The 15772-nt window shown below is 36.4% G+C and overlaps 1 protein-coding gene across 1 annotated transcript; it reads left to right on the forward strand.

Moving 5' to 3' along the window:
* Positions 1-3615: 3615 nt before the first annotated feature.
* LOC128242064 (uncharacterized protein CXorf65 homolog) lies at positions 3616-14417 on the forward strand. The gene is made up of 5 exons (XM_052959098.1): positions 3616-4000; positions 11753-11839; positions 12679-12801; positions 13156-13236; positions 13722-14417. The coding sequence occupies exons 1-5, from the start codon at positions 3973-3975 to the stop codon at positions 13910-13912; spliced, it is 510 nt and encodes a 169-aa protein (XP_052815058.1). The 5' UTR covers positions 3616-3972; the 3' UTR covers positions 13913-14417.
* Positions 14418-15772: the final 1355 nt, after the last annotated feature.

Here is a 15772-nt window from a genome sequence, read left to right on the forward strand (position 1 = left end):
CACAACCGTCAAATCATAACAAGTTTATGTCACGAATGTCGTAAATGTCGCGTTTTTTTGTTGTAAATGTCCTAAATGTCGCGAATGGTTTAATGCCACCTGTGTCGCGAATGTCACAAATGGTGTGACTGTTGCAATATTTATAATGTCTTGAATGCTATTAGTGCTGCGGATGTTTTGAACTGCGAGTGTTGTAACTGTTGCAATGTTTATAATGTCATGAATGTTTTTAGTGTTACGAATGTTGTGAATGATGCAATGTTTATAATGCCATAAATGCTTTTAGTGCTGGGAATGTTGTAACTATTGCAATGTTTGTTTATAATGCCATAAATGCTTTTAGTGTTGCGGATGTTGTAAATGTTGCAATGTTTATAATGCCATAAATGCTTTTAGTGTTGCGAATGTTGTAAATGTTGCAATGTTTATAATGCCATGAATGCTTTAAGTGTTGCGAATGTTGTGAATGATGGAATGTTTATAATGCCATGCATGTCATGAATGCTTTTAGTGTTGCGAATGTTGTAAATGTTACAATTTTTAAAATGTCATGAATGCTATTAGTGTTTCGAATGTTGTAAATGTTGCAATTTTTAAAATGTCATGAATGCTATTAGTGTTTCGAATGTTGTACTTGTTGCAATGTTTAGAATGTCATGAATGCTTTTAGTGTTGCGACTGTTGTAAATGTTGCAATGTTTAAAATGTCATGAATGCTTTTAGTGTTGCGAATGTTGTACTTGTTGCAATGTTTAGAATGTCATGAATGCTTTTAGTGTTGCGAATGTTGCAATGTTTATAATGTCATAAATGATTTTAGTGTTGCGAATGTTGCAATGTTTAGAATGTCATAAATGATTTTAGTGTTGCGAATGTTGTAAATGTTGCAATGTTTATAATATCATGAAAGCTGTTAGTGCTGCGGATGTTGTGAATGGCGCTCAGAGAATAAAACTCGGCGAATGTCGCGAATGTCGTGTATACCTTTATTTAAATGTGTAATGTCGAATGCTTTATGATAAGCCAAATTCAATCTTTTTTCATCAGTCTTTCATCACTGGTTTTCAGATATTTACGCAAAAATTGCTCGTTCCAAGACAAAAAAATAAAAAATTGGAAAAACGTTCAATCTGTGAGAGTGCAGCTTTAATATCAAAATTGAAATATTCTATAAAGAAGTTTTAGAGATAATTAAGTGACACTCTTACTCAAATTCAATTCATACACATGTATAACAAACATCAATTTTGACTGATAAACCTTTAACTACTTACTAAATAATGCATTTATGGAATATATTAATTACTGATAACAAGATTGTAACCATAATACGCAAAGAATATTGAATGCTGAAATATTTACCGTGGTCTGCTAAATTCTCATAAGGTGGAAATACCGTGTTTTAGGCTCATGGTTTATAAACTAGGCTCATGGTTTATAAACTAGGCTCATGGTTCATAAACTCGGTATCGGCTTCATAAGAACCATTGTTTTCGACATTTATTCATCCTTTTTGGAATATTGAAACAATATAATTAATTGTGGTAAATCATATCTGGGAGCAAGAGTGCATCTTTAACTTCACTTTCTACTTGCAACATGATGTCCTGATCAGAATAATAATAATGGGGCGAATGTCTGAAGTTTTGCCCCGATATTGCGCACCCTCCTACGCCTAGTCTTGAAACCGCCCTGTCACGTGTCATGTTTTAAGAGTTTCCGATCTGACAGGGGCGTAGCTTCCTATAGGCCGTGTAGGCCGCGGCCTACACAATTTTCAGAAAAACAAAAAACAAAAAATAAAAATACCAAATCTGCAATAAAAACTTAATTAATATATCGGAAACCAGGTATTTCAAATCTATCGTTTTCCTTTTCACTAAAATACACATTCATACGACATTAATGTTACGTATATAATTTGTCGAAATTTGCATACCAGTAGTCTGCGCTTTGACGCTGGTCATTACATACAACATTTATTTAAGGTAAAACATATTGATATCGTTACTCTCATTAATATTTTTACAACAAAGAAATTTACGCTAAAACGCACCCAGGACCACCTAACTAAAACGAAATCCCGGGGATGCATGCCCTCGTGAACCCCCCCCCCCTCTTCAGAAAGTGGCCTACACATATACTTTCGTCAAGCTACGCCCCTGTCTGACAATATTTACCAAAAAGTGTGCGACAAGCTTGCAAAAAAGTAATACAATAGCTGAAAATTGGTTCCAAATGCCAATAGTATTATTTGAATTAAGAACGCCGTTAAATGTTTCAAGTACATATTTTGTTCTGGGTTACAATGGTGTCCTAATGGAGACATTATTCCATGTAAACACTCCATAAAATTCGAATGAATAGATACAAAACTGAGGGCCTGGTATTTTCCTGTCAACACGGAACCGCTCGGTAGGGACAATAGACAGTTCATGGAAACTATTACCACTTAGTGATATCAGGTATTGGAAATCATATTAAACAGAAACAATCGATGACGTTTAAATGGTAGAATCTGATTATTTCCATAACGACTTGGAACGCCTTTCGTAATTTCTGTCTCTTTGTTTCTACGACGAAATCGAATTGTCTCTGTCCTAAAGTTATGTTGCCAAAAGACCGGCGTGTTTATAGAGTTTATCAGTCTAAGCTTCTTCGATTCACTGACGCGTGCATGTCACACATGGGTGTTAAGACTTGAAAACAATGCCTGCAGCAGATACAGCATCGACGATGACGATGACCAATGGGACAGGCAGCCTTTTCATCTTTACAAGATGTCGGTGCGGTGGATTCATCTACATTTCTATTTGGTGAAATCCACTAATCATTGTAATGTGTATGTGTGTGTGTGTGGGGGGGGGGTCCGTCTTTGGCATCTAGATACAACTTGAAGTCCTACAGGGAAAGTGACGGGTCTTACCATCATTTACTGATTTAGCCGGCTTGGATAGACCAACATGAACCCCAATAGAATTATTAAAAATGCGCGACATACATGTACCAAAAGCAATGATGTTCGTGTGTCTTTGTGTAGTTCTCTTTAGGATATCAGTATATTTAAGCGTAAATGGAAAATTTAAATGCAGAGTAACACTATATGTTATAAAAACTGCCATATTGTTCAATTGCGGTGCAACCAATATCCACAGAATGCACCGTCCTTTGATGGTAATTAATTTTCAATTATGCATACATTCAATGCAAGCTTTATATGAATAAGATATCAAATACCACAAAAAGTGAGATACTTGATTCTAATTCTCCATTTTATGAATACCTACATCATCGAATTAAAAACGGCGGAATTATATTTGTCCGCATTTAGGTTTTAATTAATTATGTATAAAAATCTAATACATGTATGTATTTACTCGGTGCAGGTAAATGTTAGCCGTGCTCTCTGGATGCCCTTTTAATCACATTGCGACATTTGGTCGAACAGATTTAGCGAATTTATGAAGGTCTGCAATTGTATTTCTGCTTTAGTTTAAACAGATTAATGCTAGTCTGAATAGTTTAATTGGTAAACTTATAACAGGAATTCGCCGATCGCTCTGTATAAACGTGTGAATTGCTCAAAGACCCCGGTATGGAATTCAAATATTGATATCAGAACGAAGGCCGGACAGAAAATTTATAACCGCTTTTCTTGTAGAAAACTACCATTTTATTTATTGAAATATTAATAGTGGATAATTGATAGCGGGTTCTTCAGCTAGATTTATATGTGATACCGGTGTTAAGTGTTCATTGTTCGGGAGACTTTTCCTCTTTGTTTGAGACAGTAAATCGATTTCACTTTTTGATTTTTTTCCGCCGCTTTATTCGTAAGAGCAATACATGCGGTATGATATTGAACAATGATTTTGGGGGGCGTTTGTGAATTATTGAGTCGTTAATTGATACTTCATAGTTGTTCCTCTACGAACATTTTCACTGAAGTTGGGAGAGACAGAGTGTATAAATATGGTTTATATTACGGTTAGATATGGAGGTAAGTGAATTTGAATATTTTTATTTCTGATAATTAATAGATCATATGTGTAGTTTTGAGTCTGCATAACAACAGGCAGTGTCATTAGCAGTATCCCGTGAATGGAAAATCAATCCATTTAGATGAAAATGCACATACTCTTGCCTTAATAACCGGTAACAGGGGCGGTCCGAGATTTGACATAAAAGGGGGTACCTTCCAAAGGAAACTTCAACAACATGCTCATAACATGGGAATGAGTGTTTACAATCATTGGGCTAACTTCAGTCAGTTCAAATTCGTGCATTTAGTTTCACGTTGGTGTCATCTATGCATATTTTTCATCATACTGACATAAATTGTTCACTTTTAAGAGAGTGGTCGGGCTGGGGGTGGGGGGGGGGAGGGGGCGACGGAATATTCTACTGTCGCAATACAGAAAAAAAAGAATACGACATTTACGAATAATTCATTTCTTTATACAAGCCCTTCAGTCAGTGTAAAAGCGTATATAAACTGATATACAGTCGACGGACAGCGAGATACAGCATGACATGTTGCAATGATCAGGCCGAATTTATTGCATTTTATAAATTGATCAGATTTTCATGAAATTTCATAAAATTTATGTTTCCCTTAAACTTTGTTTTGAAGGCAAATTATTTTTTCCTGTCAAATTATACTACAAGTTATTGTATCAGTCTATCAATTGTTTGTATTCATAAGTATATTTGGTGAAAAACATTTGGTCGAAGGCAGAAAACTCAAATTCAATCGAAAGCTGTCGAAACGCAGTTTCTTGAAAATATATACAAGAAATAAAATTAAGGTTTTCGATTGAACAAATATGTACATTTTTAAATGTCAGGTAACTCAATATTATATGAGTATTTTTAACGGGTTTCGTGTGAATTTTAAAAAGGGTAATAGGTCGAAATAAAGAACAAAAAAATAATGTAATCCGTCGGTCACTCTTATACAAAATTAAAACAAACACATATATAACAAACATAACTTTTGAGTGATGAACTTTAAACTACTTACTGAACAATGCACTTTCGGAAAATATTAATTACTAATAACAAGATTGTGACCGTGTATTTAGTAAATATAAAATGATTGGTGAATGCTAAAAGACTGATTCTGATCTACTAGCATTTCATATGGTAGAAATACCGTGTTTACTGCACCTTTCTTTCAAATTAAACTCGGTATCCCTCACAAGAACCATTGTTTTTTACATTTATTCATCTTTTTTGGTCTGTTAAAGCAATTGTTTTAATTTTGCTATTTGGGAGTAAGAGAACATCTCTAACATATACGTAATCACCAAAACATGCAATAAATTCTCTTTCGAGTGACACCAAAATTTTAAAGATGCACTCTTACTCTCAAATAAGATTTACCACAATGAATGCAAATGTTTAAATTTACCGAAAAGGATTAACAAATGTCGAAAACAATGATTCTTATGAAGGATACCTTGCTTAATTTCAAGGAAAGATGCAGAAGACACGGCATTTCTACCTTATGAGACGATACTTGATCTCTGTAAATCTTTTAGCACTCACCAATCATTTAATGGTTGTGCGTTTTCAGCTATTAAATACACAGTTTCAATCTTGTTATCATTTATGAATACTTTCCATAAATGTATTATTTAGTAAATAGTTAAAGGTTTATCAGTCTAAAATTATGTTTGTTATACATGTGGATGAATTGATTTTGAATAAGAGTGGGACTTTAAGAAGTCTCTAGGCATCGAAATTTAACATTATTGTTTAATGGAGCTATTAGAAAACAAACTTATTTGTTGGTTGGATTCCTTAAGTAATGCAGTTTTTCAACCATATATATAATGTAAATGCAGTGAAGAAAAAGAAAAAAGAAATGTTTTCCATTAAGTTTTTTGGTCTGAAAGACTTGAAAGAATCTTTCGCACTTGATTTGATTACTGATTTAATTTTTGCTTTTATGTAAATACGCCACAATAGTAGAATTTTAGTTGTGAAATTATCAGCGAACAACTGTTTACATTTCAATTTAAGGAGAATGGCAATATTTATTTAACCATTTAACCGGTAGTTTTGAAGTTTATTACGTTGTGCTATTCCGTGTTCACACAACCAAGCCTTTTGTCATGTTTGTTTTACCTTGCGTTTTCAACTGATTTTTGAACACATTTGACCTTTACAGAAAAGAAAAAAGGAAATGGCTGTATTCAATGAGATAACATTAAAACGTACAGCTGTGGTGCAAAAATATTATTCTGCCATCGATCGATAGGGTACTTAATGCTTTGTACTAGATCATCGACAAAGAACGCGACTCTTAGTTTTATACCATCAGTAGGATACGCGACTCTTAGTTTTATATCATCAGTAGGATACGCGACTCTTAGTTTTATATCATCAGTAGGATACGCGACTCTTAGTTTTATATCATCAGTAGGATACGCGACTCTTAGTACTAGATCATCAGTAGGATACGCGACTCTTAGTTTTATATCATCAGTAGGACACGCAACTCTTAGTTTTATATCATCAGTAGGATACGCAACTCTTAGTTTTATACCATCAGTAGGACACGCAACTCTTAGTTTTATATCATCAGTAGGATACGCAACTCTTAGTACTAGATCATCAGTAGGATACGCGACTCTTAGTTTTATATCATCAGTAGGATACGCGACTCTTAGTACTAGATCATCAGTAGGATACGCGACTCTTAGTTTTATATCATCAGTAGGACACGCGACTCTTAGTTTTATATCATCAGTAGGATACGCAACTCTTAGTACTAGATCATCAGTAGGATACGCGACTCTTAGTTTTATATCATCAGTAGGATACGCGACTCTTAGTTTTATATCATCAGTAGGACACGCAACTCTTAGTTTTATATCATCAGTAGGATACGCGACTCTTAGTTTTATATCATCAGTAGGATACGCGACTCTTAGTACTAGATCATCAGTAGGATACGCGACTCTTAGTTTTATATCATCAGTAGGACACGCAACTCTTAGTTTTATATCATCAGTAGGATACGCAACTCTTAGTTTTATACCATCAGTAGGACACGCAACTCTTAGTTTTATATCATCAGTAGGATACGCAACTCTAAGTACTAGATCATCAGTAGGATACGCGACTCTTAGTTTTATATCATCAGTAGGATACGCGACTCTTAGTACTAGATCATCAGTAGGATACGCGACTCTTAGTTTTATATCATCAGTAGGACACGCGACTCTTAGTTTTATATCATCAGTAGGACACGCAACTCTTAGTACTAGATCATCAGTAGGATACGCAACTCTTAGTACTAGATCATCAGTAGGATACGCGACTCTTAGTTTTGTATTATCAGTAGGATACGCGACTCTTAGTTTTATATCATCAGTAGGACACGCAACTCTTAGTTTTATATCATCAGTAGGATACGCGACTCTTAGTTTTATATCATCAGTAGGATACGCGACTCTTAGTACTAGATCTTCAGTAGGATACGCGACTCTTAGTTTTATATCATCAGTAGGACACGCAACTCTTAGTTTTATATCATCAGTAGGATACGCAACTCTTAGTTTTATACCATCAGTAGGACACGCAACTCTTAGTTTTATATCATCAGTAGGATACGCAACTCTTAGTACTAGATCATCAGTAGGATACGCGACTCTTAGTTTTATATCATCAGTAGGATACGCGACTCTTAGTTTTATATCATCAGTAGGATACGCGACTCTTAGTTTTATATCATCAGTAGGACACGCAACTCTTAGTTTTATATCATCAGTAGGATACGCAACTCTTAGTTTTATACCATCAGTAGGACACGCAACTCTTAGTTTTATATCATCAGTAGGATACGCAACTCTTAGTACTAGATCATCAGTAGGATACGCGACTCTTAGTTTTATATCATCAGTAGGATACGCGACTCTTAGTACTAGATCATCAGTAGGATACGCGACTCTTAGTTTTATATCATCAGTAGGATACGCGACTCTTAGTTTTATATCATCAGTAGGACACGCAACTCTTAGTTTTATATCATCAGTAGGATACGCAACTCTTAGTACTAGATCATCAGTAGGATACGCGACTCTTAGTTTTATATCATCAGTAGGATACGCGACTCTTAGTTTTATATCATCAGTAGGACACGCAACTCTTAGTTTTATATCATCAGTAGGATACGCGACTCTTAGTTTTATATCATCAGTAGGATACGCGACTCTTAGTACTAGATCATCAGTAGGATACGCGACTCTTAGTTTTAAATCATCAGTAGGATACGCGACTCTTAGTTTTATATCATCAGTAGGACACGCAACTCTTAGTTTTATATCATCAGTAGGACACGCAACTCTTGGTACTAGATCATCAGTAGGACACGCAACTCTTAGTTTCATATCATCAGTAGGATACGCAACTCTTAGTACTAGATCATCACTAGGATACGCGACTCTTAGTTTTATATCATCAGTAGGATACGCGACTCGTAGTTTTATATCATCAGTAGGACACGCAACTCTTAGTTTTATATCATCAGTAGGACACGCAACTCTTAGTACTAGATCATCAGTAGGACACGCAACTCTTAGTTTTATATCATCAGTAGGATACGCAACTCTTAGTACTAGATCATCAGTAGGATACGCGACTCTTAGTTTTATATCATCAGTAGGATACGCGACTCTTAGTTTTATATCATCAGTAGGATACGCAACTCTTAGTACTAGAGCATCGTTAGGGAACGCAACTCTTTGTACTATACCATCAGTAGGGTACCTAGACCATCGGCAGGGAACGCAACTCTTAGTTTTATATCATCAGTAGGATACGCAACTCTTAGTACTAGATCATCAGTAGGATACGCGACTCTTAGTTTTATACCATCAGTAGGATACGCGACTCTTAGTTTTATACCATCAGTAGGATACGCGACTCTTAGTTTTATATCATCAGTAGGATACGCGACTCTTAGTTTTATATCATCAGTAGGACACGCAACTCTTAGTTTTATACCATCAGAAGGATACGCGACTCTTAGTTTTATATCATCAGTAGGATACGCGACTCTTAGTTTTATATCATCAGTAGGATACGCGACTCTTAGTTTTATATCATCAGTAGGATACGCGACTCTTAGTTTTATATCATCAGTAGGATACGCGACTCTTAGTTTTATATCATCAGTAGCATACGCGACTCTTAGTACTAGATCATCAGTAGGATACGCGACTCTTAGTACTAGATCATCAGTAGGATACGCGACTCTTAGTTTTATATCATCAGTAGGATACGCGACTCTTAGTTTTATATCATCAGTAGGATACGCGACTCTTAGTTTTATATCATCAGTAGCATACGCGACTCTTAGTACTAGATCATCAGTAGGATACGCGACTTTTAGTACTAGATCATCAGTAGGATACGCGACTCTTAGTTTTATATCATCAGTAGGATACGCGACTCTTAGTACTAGATCATCAGTAGGATACGCGACTCTTAGTACTAGATCATCAGTAGGATACGCGACTCTTAGTTTTATATCATCAGTAGGATACGCGACTCTTAGTTTTATATCATCAGTAGGATACGCAACTCTTAGTACTAGATCATCAGTAGGATACGCGACTCTTAGTACTAGATCATCAGTAGGATACGCGACTCTTAGTTTTATATCATCAGTAGGATACGCGACTCTTAGTTTTATATCATCAGTAGGATACGCGACTCTTAGTACTAGATCATCAGTAGGATACGCGACTCTTAGTACTAGATCATCAGTAGGATACGCGACTCTTAGTTTTATATCATCAGTAGGATACGCAATTCTTAGTTTTATATCATTAGTAGGATACGGACCTCTTAGTACTAGATCATCAGTAGGATACGCGACTCTTAGTACTAGATCATCAGTAGGATACGCGACTCTTAGTTTTAAATCATCAGTAGGAAACGCGACTCTTAGTTTTATATCATCAGTAGGATACGCAACTCTTAGTTTTATATCATCAGTAGGACATGCGACTCTTAGTACGCGACTCTTAGTACTAGATCATCAGTAGGATACGCGACTCTTAGTTTTATATCATCAGTAGCATACGCGACTCTTAGTACTAGATCATCAGTAGGATACGCGACTCTTAGTTTTATATCATCAGTAGGATACGCGACTCTTAGTTTTATATCATCAGTAGGATACGCGACTCTTAGTTTTATATCATCAGTAGCATACGCGACTCTTAGTACTAGATCATCAGTAGGATACGCGACTCTTAGTACTAGATCATCAGTAGGATACGCGACTCTTAGTTTTATATCATCAGTAGGATACGCGACTCTTAGTACTAGATCATCAGTAGGATACGCGACTCTTAGTACTAGATCATCAGTAGGATACGCGACTCTTAGTTTTATATCATCAGTAGGATACGCGACTCTTAGTTTTATATCATCAGTAGGATACGCAACTCTTAGTACTAGATCATCAGTAGGATACGCGACTCTTAGTACTAGATCATCAGTAGGATACGCGACTCTTAGTTTTATATCATCAGTAGGATACGCGACTCTTAGTTTTATATCATCAGTAGGATACGCGACTCTTAGTACTAGATCATCAGTAGGATACGCGACTCTTAGTACTAGATCATCAGTAGGATATGCGACTCTTAGTTTTATATCATCAGTAGGATACGCAATTCTTAGTTTTATATCATTAGTAGGATACGGACCTCTTAGTACTAGATCATCAGTAGGATACGCGACTCTTAGTACTAGATCATCAGTAGGATACGCGACTCTTAGTTTTAAATCATCAGTAGGATACGCGACTCTTAGTTTTATATCATCAGTAGGATACGCAACTCTTAGTTTTATATCATCAGTAGGACATGCGACTCTTAGTACGCGACTCTTAGTACTAGATCATCAGTAGGATACGCGACTCTTAGTTTTATATCATCAGTAGGATACGCGACTCTTAGTACTAGATCATCAGTAGGATACGCGACTCTTAGTTTTATATCATCAGTAGGATACGCGACTCTTAGTACTAGATCATCAGTAGGATACGCGACTCTTAGTACTAGATCATCAGTAGGATACGCGACTCTTAGTTTTATATCATCAGTAGGATACGCGACTCTTAGTTTTATATCATCAGTAGGATACGCAACTCTTAGTACTAGATCATCAGTAGGATACGCGACTCTTAGTACTAGATCATCAGTAGGATACGCGACTCTTAGTTTTATATCATCAGTAGGATACGCGACTCTTAGTTTTATATCTTCAGTAGGATACGCAACTCTTAGTACTAGAGCATCGTTAGGGAACGCAACTCTTTGTACTATACCATCAGTAGGGTACCTAGACCATCGGCAGGGAACGCAACTCTTTGTACTAGACCATCGGTAGGGAACGCAACCATTTGTACTAGACCATCAGTAGGGAACGCAACTCTTTGTACTAGACCATCAGTAAGGAACGCAACTCTTTGTACTAGACCATCAGTAGGGAACGCAATTCTTAGTTCTAGACCATCGGCAGGGAACGCAACTCTTTGTACTTGATTGTCGGTAGGGAACGCAACTCTTTGTACTTGATTGTCGGTAGGGAACGCAACTCTGCACTGAATTATCGGTAGGGTACTTAACGCTTTATACTAGATCATCGGTAGGCTATGCAATGTTTTGTTCCAATGAATCATTTTTCAGGTACAGACTTTTCAAGATAAATGTTTGTCTTTTTTCAGAAAGTCAACGGGAGATATTCAACCCGAACTGCAAAACGAATGTCCTTCTGAAGTCCATCAAGACCAAGTGTAAATGCGACAGAGAAGGTAAAGATGTGTATAGATTGCTATTTTAAATGAAGGAAAATAGTATACGTATGGTCATAGCATTGGTGTCATCTTTGTCTTGCTGGCATCATGAAACTTGGTGAACCTGTTTACAATGACAATACGCACATAATAGTTATACCCATACAGTTCCAACATTCTGGATACAATACGTGTAATAACTGAGATGATTACAAGAACAATGTTCCATGGTAAACTGAGATGCTTACAAGAATTATGTTCCTTGGTAAACTGCGACGATAACAAGCATCCATTTTTTGGCTCACCAGAGCACGAAGTGCTCAAGGTGAGCTTTTGTGATCGGTCCTTGTCCGTCGTCCGTCAGTCCGTCCGTCCGTCCGCCCGTTCGTCAACAATTGCTTAAAAACATCTCCTCTAAAACTACCTGGCCAAATTCAATGAAACTTCACAGGAAGCTTCCTTGGGTGTCCCTCTACAAAAATACAACAAGGGGTCACGATTGATTAACAACAACAACAACAAAATGACCGACTTCCTGTTTTGCTTAAAAAAACATCTCCTCTGAAACTACCACTCCAAATTCTACGAAACTTTACAGGTAGTTTCATTGCATGATCCTTAACAAATATAAAACAAGGGATTGTCATCTGTAAAGATATGTATAAATTGCAACCTTTTTATTAATGCTTTATCACAGAGTTGTAGCCCTTTGCTTAGGTGAGCGTTTTAGGGCCATCAAGGCCCTCTTGTTTTCCTTCATTACTGCTCTAACGATTTCGCCTGTGTCACTTACGTTCTTATTTGTTTAAAGAAGACAGAGTTTACGTTCATTTTTATCTCTATGCGATCTATTACAGCGGACATTGAACTGTCGGACGAGTCAGGTAACATCAAGAATTTGCGGGACCCGAGCCTCCAACATAAATACGCCAGCGAACTTTTGGACGAGAGGGAGATATTCGTACTTCTCAAAGTTGAAAGTTAGTGTGACAGTTGAGACAGTTTTTAGCGAGTTACAACCATCTAGCCCGTGATTTGTTTTGCATTTTGTCTGAAAGCATTATCTAATATCTGAAGATTAAGCTTTGTCCACGACGTGTACTTTTAAAAACAAGTTTCAGTATCATTAGTGTTTTCGCAAACGTTTCTGCCAATTGGAATCGCCGGACTGGTTCGGATAAAATCATTTCGCGCCAAACACTAAGTTGGATAATGACGATTTCATGGTCACGTTTTAGGAAAGCAAAAATAAACCATAACTTTTACTTACTAATGTTTACTGTCCAAACATTTCAAGATGCAATGTTTAATTTTATATCATCAACGTATTTCAGAAACAGACTCGGATAACCCGCATATACTTTACAAACCCTTGCTGCAGACAGACGATGGCGTGCTCAGTGATGAATTCCTAGGTATAGTGAAGATGTATTGTCGTATTTCTTACCCTTCTACTACTTGCTCGTTCTCCTTTTCTTTTACAAGTCTCTCTCTTTCAACATCTGTTATTTCCAGAGGAAAAATACATTTGTATATAAAATTGCACGTACATTGTTGTTGCATGGATAAACTGGAAAACCTTCGGCCAGTGATTCCGACAAGTTGCAGTCATTGTTAAAGCGACGGGTCAATTACCTTTGCACTAAAATCCTGTTGCAGAAGGCTTTAAAAATACAATTTCAATAGCTTATCTTGTTTTAATGTATTTGCCATAACAGGGGATTATTGAATACCATTGGCTTGAACTCGCCACGATCCGCCAAAACTCTTCGTGCCAATAAAACTTCGAGACAAGCAGAAAACACTAGTTTCTGCGTTTTTACACGAATAAGCTATTATTTCCTAAACTGTATAGCAGATTATGTTTGTTCATATATGTTTGCATTGTTTCTTTTTTCAGCTCGTCTGGCAGTAAAAGGCAACGAGACCCAGCAGAAAAGGGTTCGCTCCAGCACTCGAAGACGTGATAAGCCTTCTGTGGCTGAGAGTTCCAAAGATCACTCCAGGCAAAATAGTAGAGAGAAAAATAATGACAAGTTAAAAACCGGATCCAAGTCTGATAAAAGACTCAGTGCAAGATCTAAACGATAGATTTTGCTTCTTGTTTGTTGTCTGTGCCGTCAGTATGTGCTGTAAGTGTGTGTTGTCTATTAGAGTCCGTGTTTTACGTTTGTGTTTGTTATCAATATATTGTGTTGTTTGTTTTGGAATGAGATTTTGTAATACTGCTTTTACTGCGATTTAAGGGTAAAATGATTTTTGTGTCATTTACCCAAGGTCTTTTGCTTCATATTTGAGTGAATTGAACTTTAACCAGTACTAGAAATTAACACAGTTAAGAAAATACAAAATAAGTTTGTTACCATTTGTGACGTTTGTACATGTTTAAGATTTTGGAAGTCACGACTAAAAAATTTCAGCCTTACGTCTATTTTCAATTGCAACAATGTGTTAGTATTACTTGTTGCCATTTTACTGGATTTTACTTGAACAATCAAGTGACATAACTAATATGAGATTTAATTTATTACTAGTTTAAATGCCGCATTTCAGAAATGTTAGTCAGCGACTTTAATAGTACTGTTATGGTACTAATACTTATATTTGCAGTATCTGATTGTTTTTATAATGTTGCAATGTTTTATATACTTTTTCATGTGAATAAAAATAAATATCTTGAGTCAGGTTTGTTTTATAATTTGGCAAGTGGGGCAACTACTGTTTGAATACATGTGCATTATCTAATAATGCTACATACTTGAAGTTATGTATTTGATCCACGAATAAGCTGGTTATCAACTTTGATAGGTTGTCCGCGTTTTATCTTTTGGCTAATTTGCACATTTAAAGGATTTCATTGTAGTACAAAATTTTGGATAAATATTGACCAATCAATACATATGTTGGCCAATTTTAAAGGTGCACTCTCACAGATTTACCGTTTTTACAACTTGTTTTACTTTTTGTCTTGGAACGAGCATTTTTTGCGTATTAAAATACATCTTTAAACTAATGATATAAGATTGCTGACAAAAAATCAGATCGTAGTTTTTCATATTTCCGTTCGAAAATTAATGGTTCATGGCTTAAACCGTTACTAACGGTTAAGAAAAGGCATAAAACATGAAAAAAATGACTTGAATATAAAAATCTGCGATCTATATAACTGCTTTCCATGGATTTTCGTATACATTGGCTAGTTCCATAACAAACAAAAAAAACGTTGTCAAGACATTCAATCTGTGAGAGTGCAGCTTTAACCAAACCAAAGACTTACCTAGTTTTGAACAATTAGGGGCTGCTGATGGTTATGTTAACCATAATGGATAACTTCGGTATATGATTCACCCACATTATGGCCACATCAAGGAGTTCTGTTTGCTGATTAAGTCAATAGGCCAATTGTTCAGAACTTTGTTCAAGTTAAAAACGTGATTAAAGGCATCGTTATTAACTTTTGAACGTGATATATTTGATGATGTGCTCACATATTTAGTTTAGATATTAAAAAAACAGCTGAAACATTTGTCTTCAATCTTGTTAAAATACAGAAAACATCAACTCCATGAAACGGTCAAAGCAGTCACGAGTTGAACGTAAACACTCGGTGGCACGATCTGCGATCAATAACAAATCCTACCCCCAGATATTGCGCTAGGGTGTGGTATTGTACTCATTGTGGGAGTACCCGGAGGATACCCATTGACAAGTAGTGTTTTCTGGCAAGAACTAGCGAGCCGCTTAGCTCAGTCGCTAGAGCACCGTGCAAGTCAATGTAAGTTCCGGCGGTCATGGATTCGAGGCACTCACTTGGCACTTTCCCTAGCAGGTTTACTAAAGTTGTAAGGTCCAGCCGCCGGATAACTCAATTGGTAACAGTGTCGTGCTAGTTTTTGGTATGCCAACTAGCGGAGCCGTTCGCGTGTGTGCTGGCCGTACATGCAGCCGGGA

This window comes from Mya arenaria, chromosome 8 (assembly GCF_026914265.1).
Source record: "Mya arenaria isolate MELC-2E11 chromosome 8, ASM2691426v1".
NCBI lineage: Eukaryota > Metazoa > Mollusca > Bivalvia > Myida > Myidae > Mya > Mya arenaria.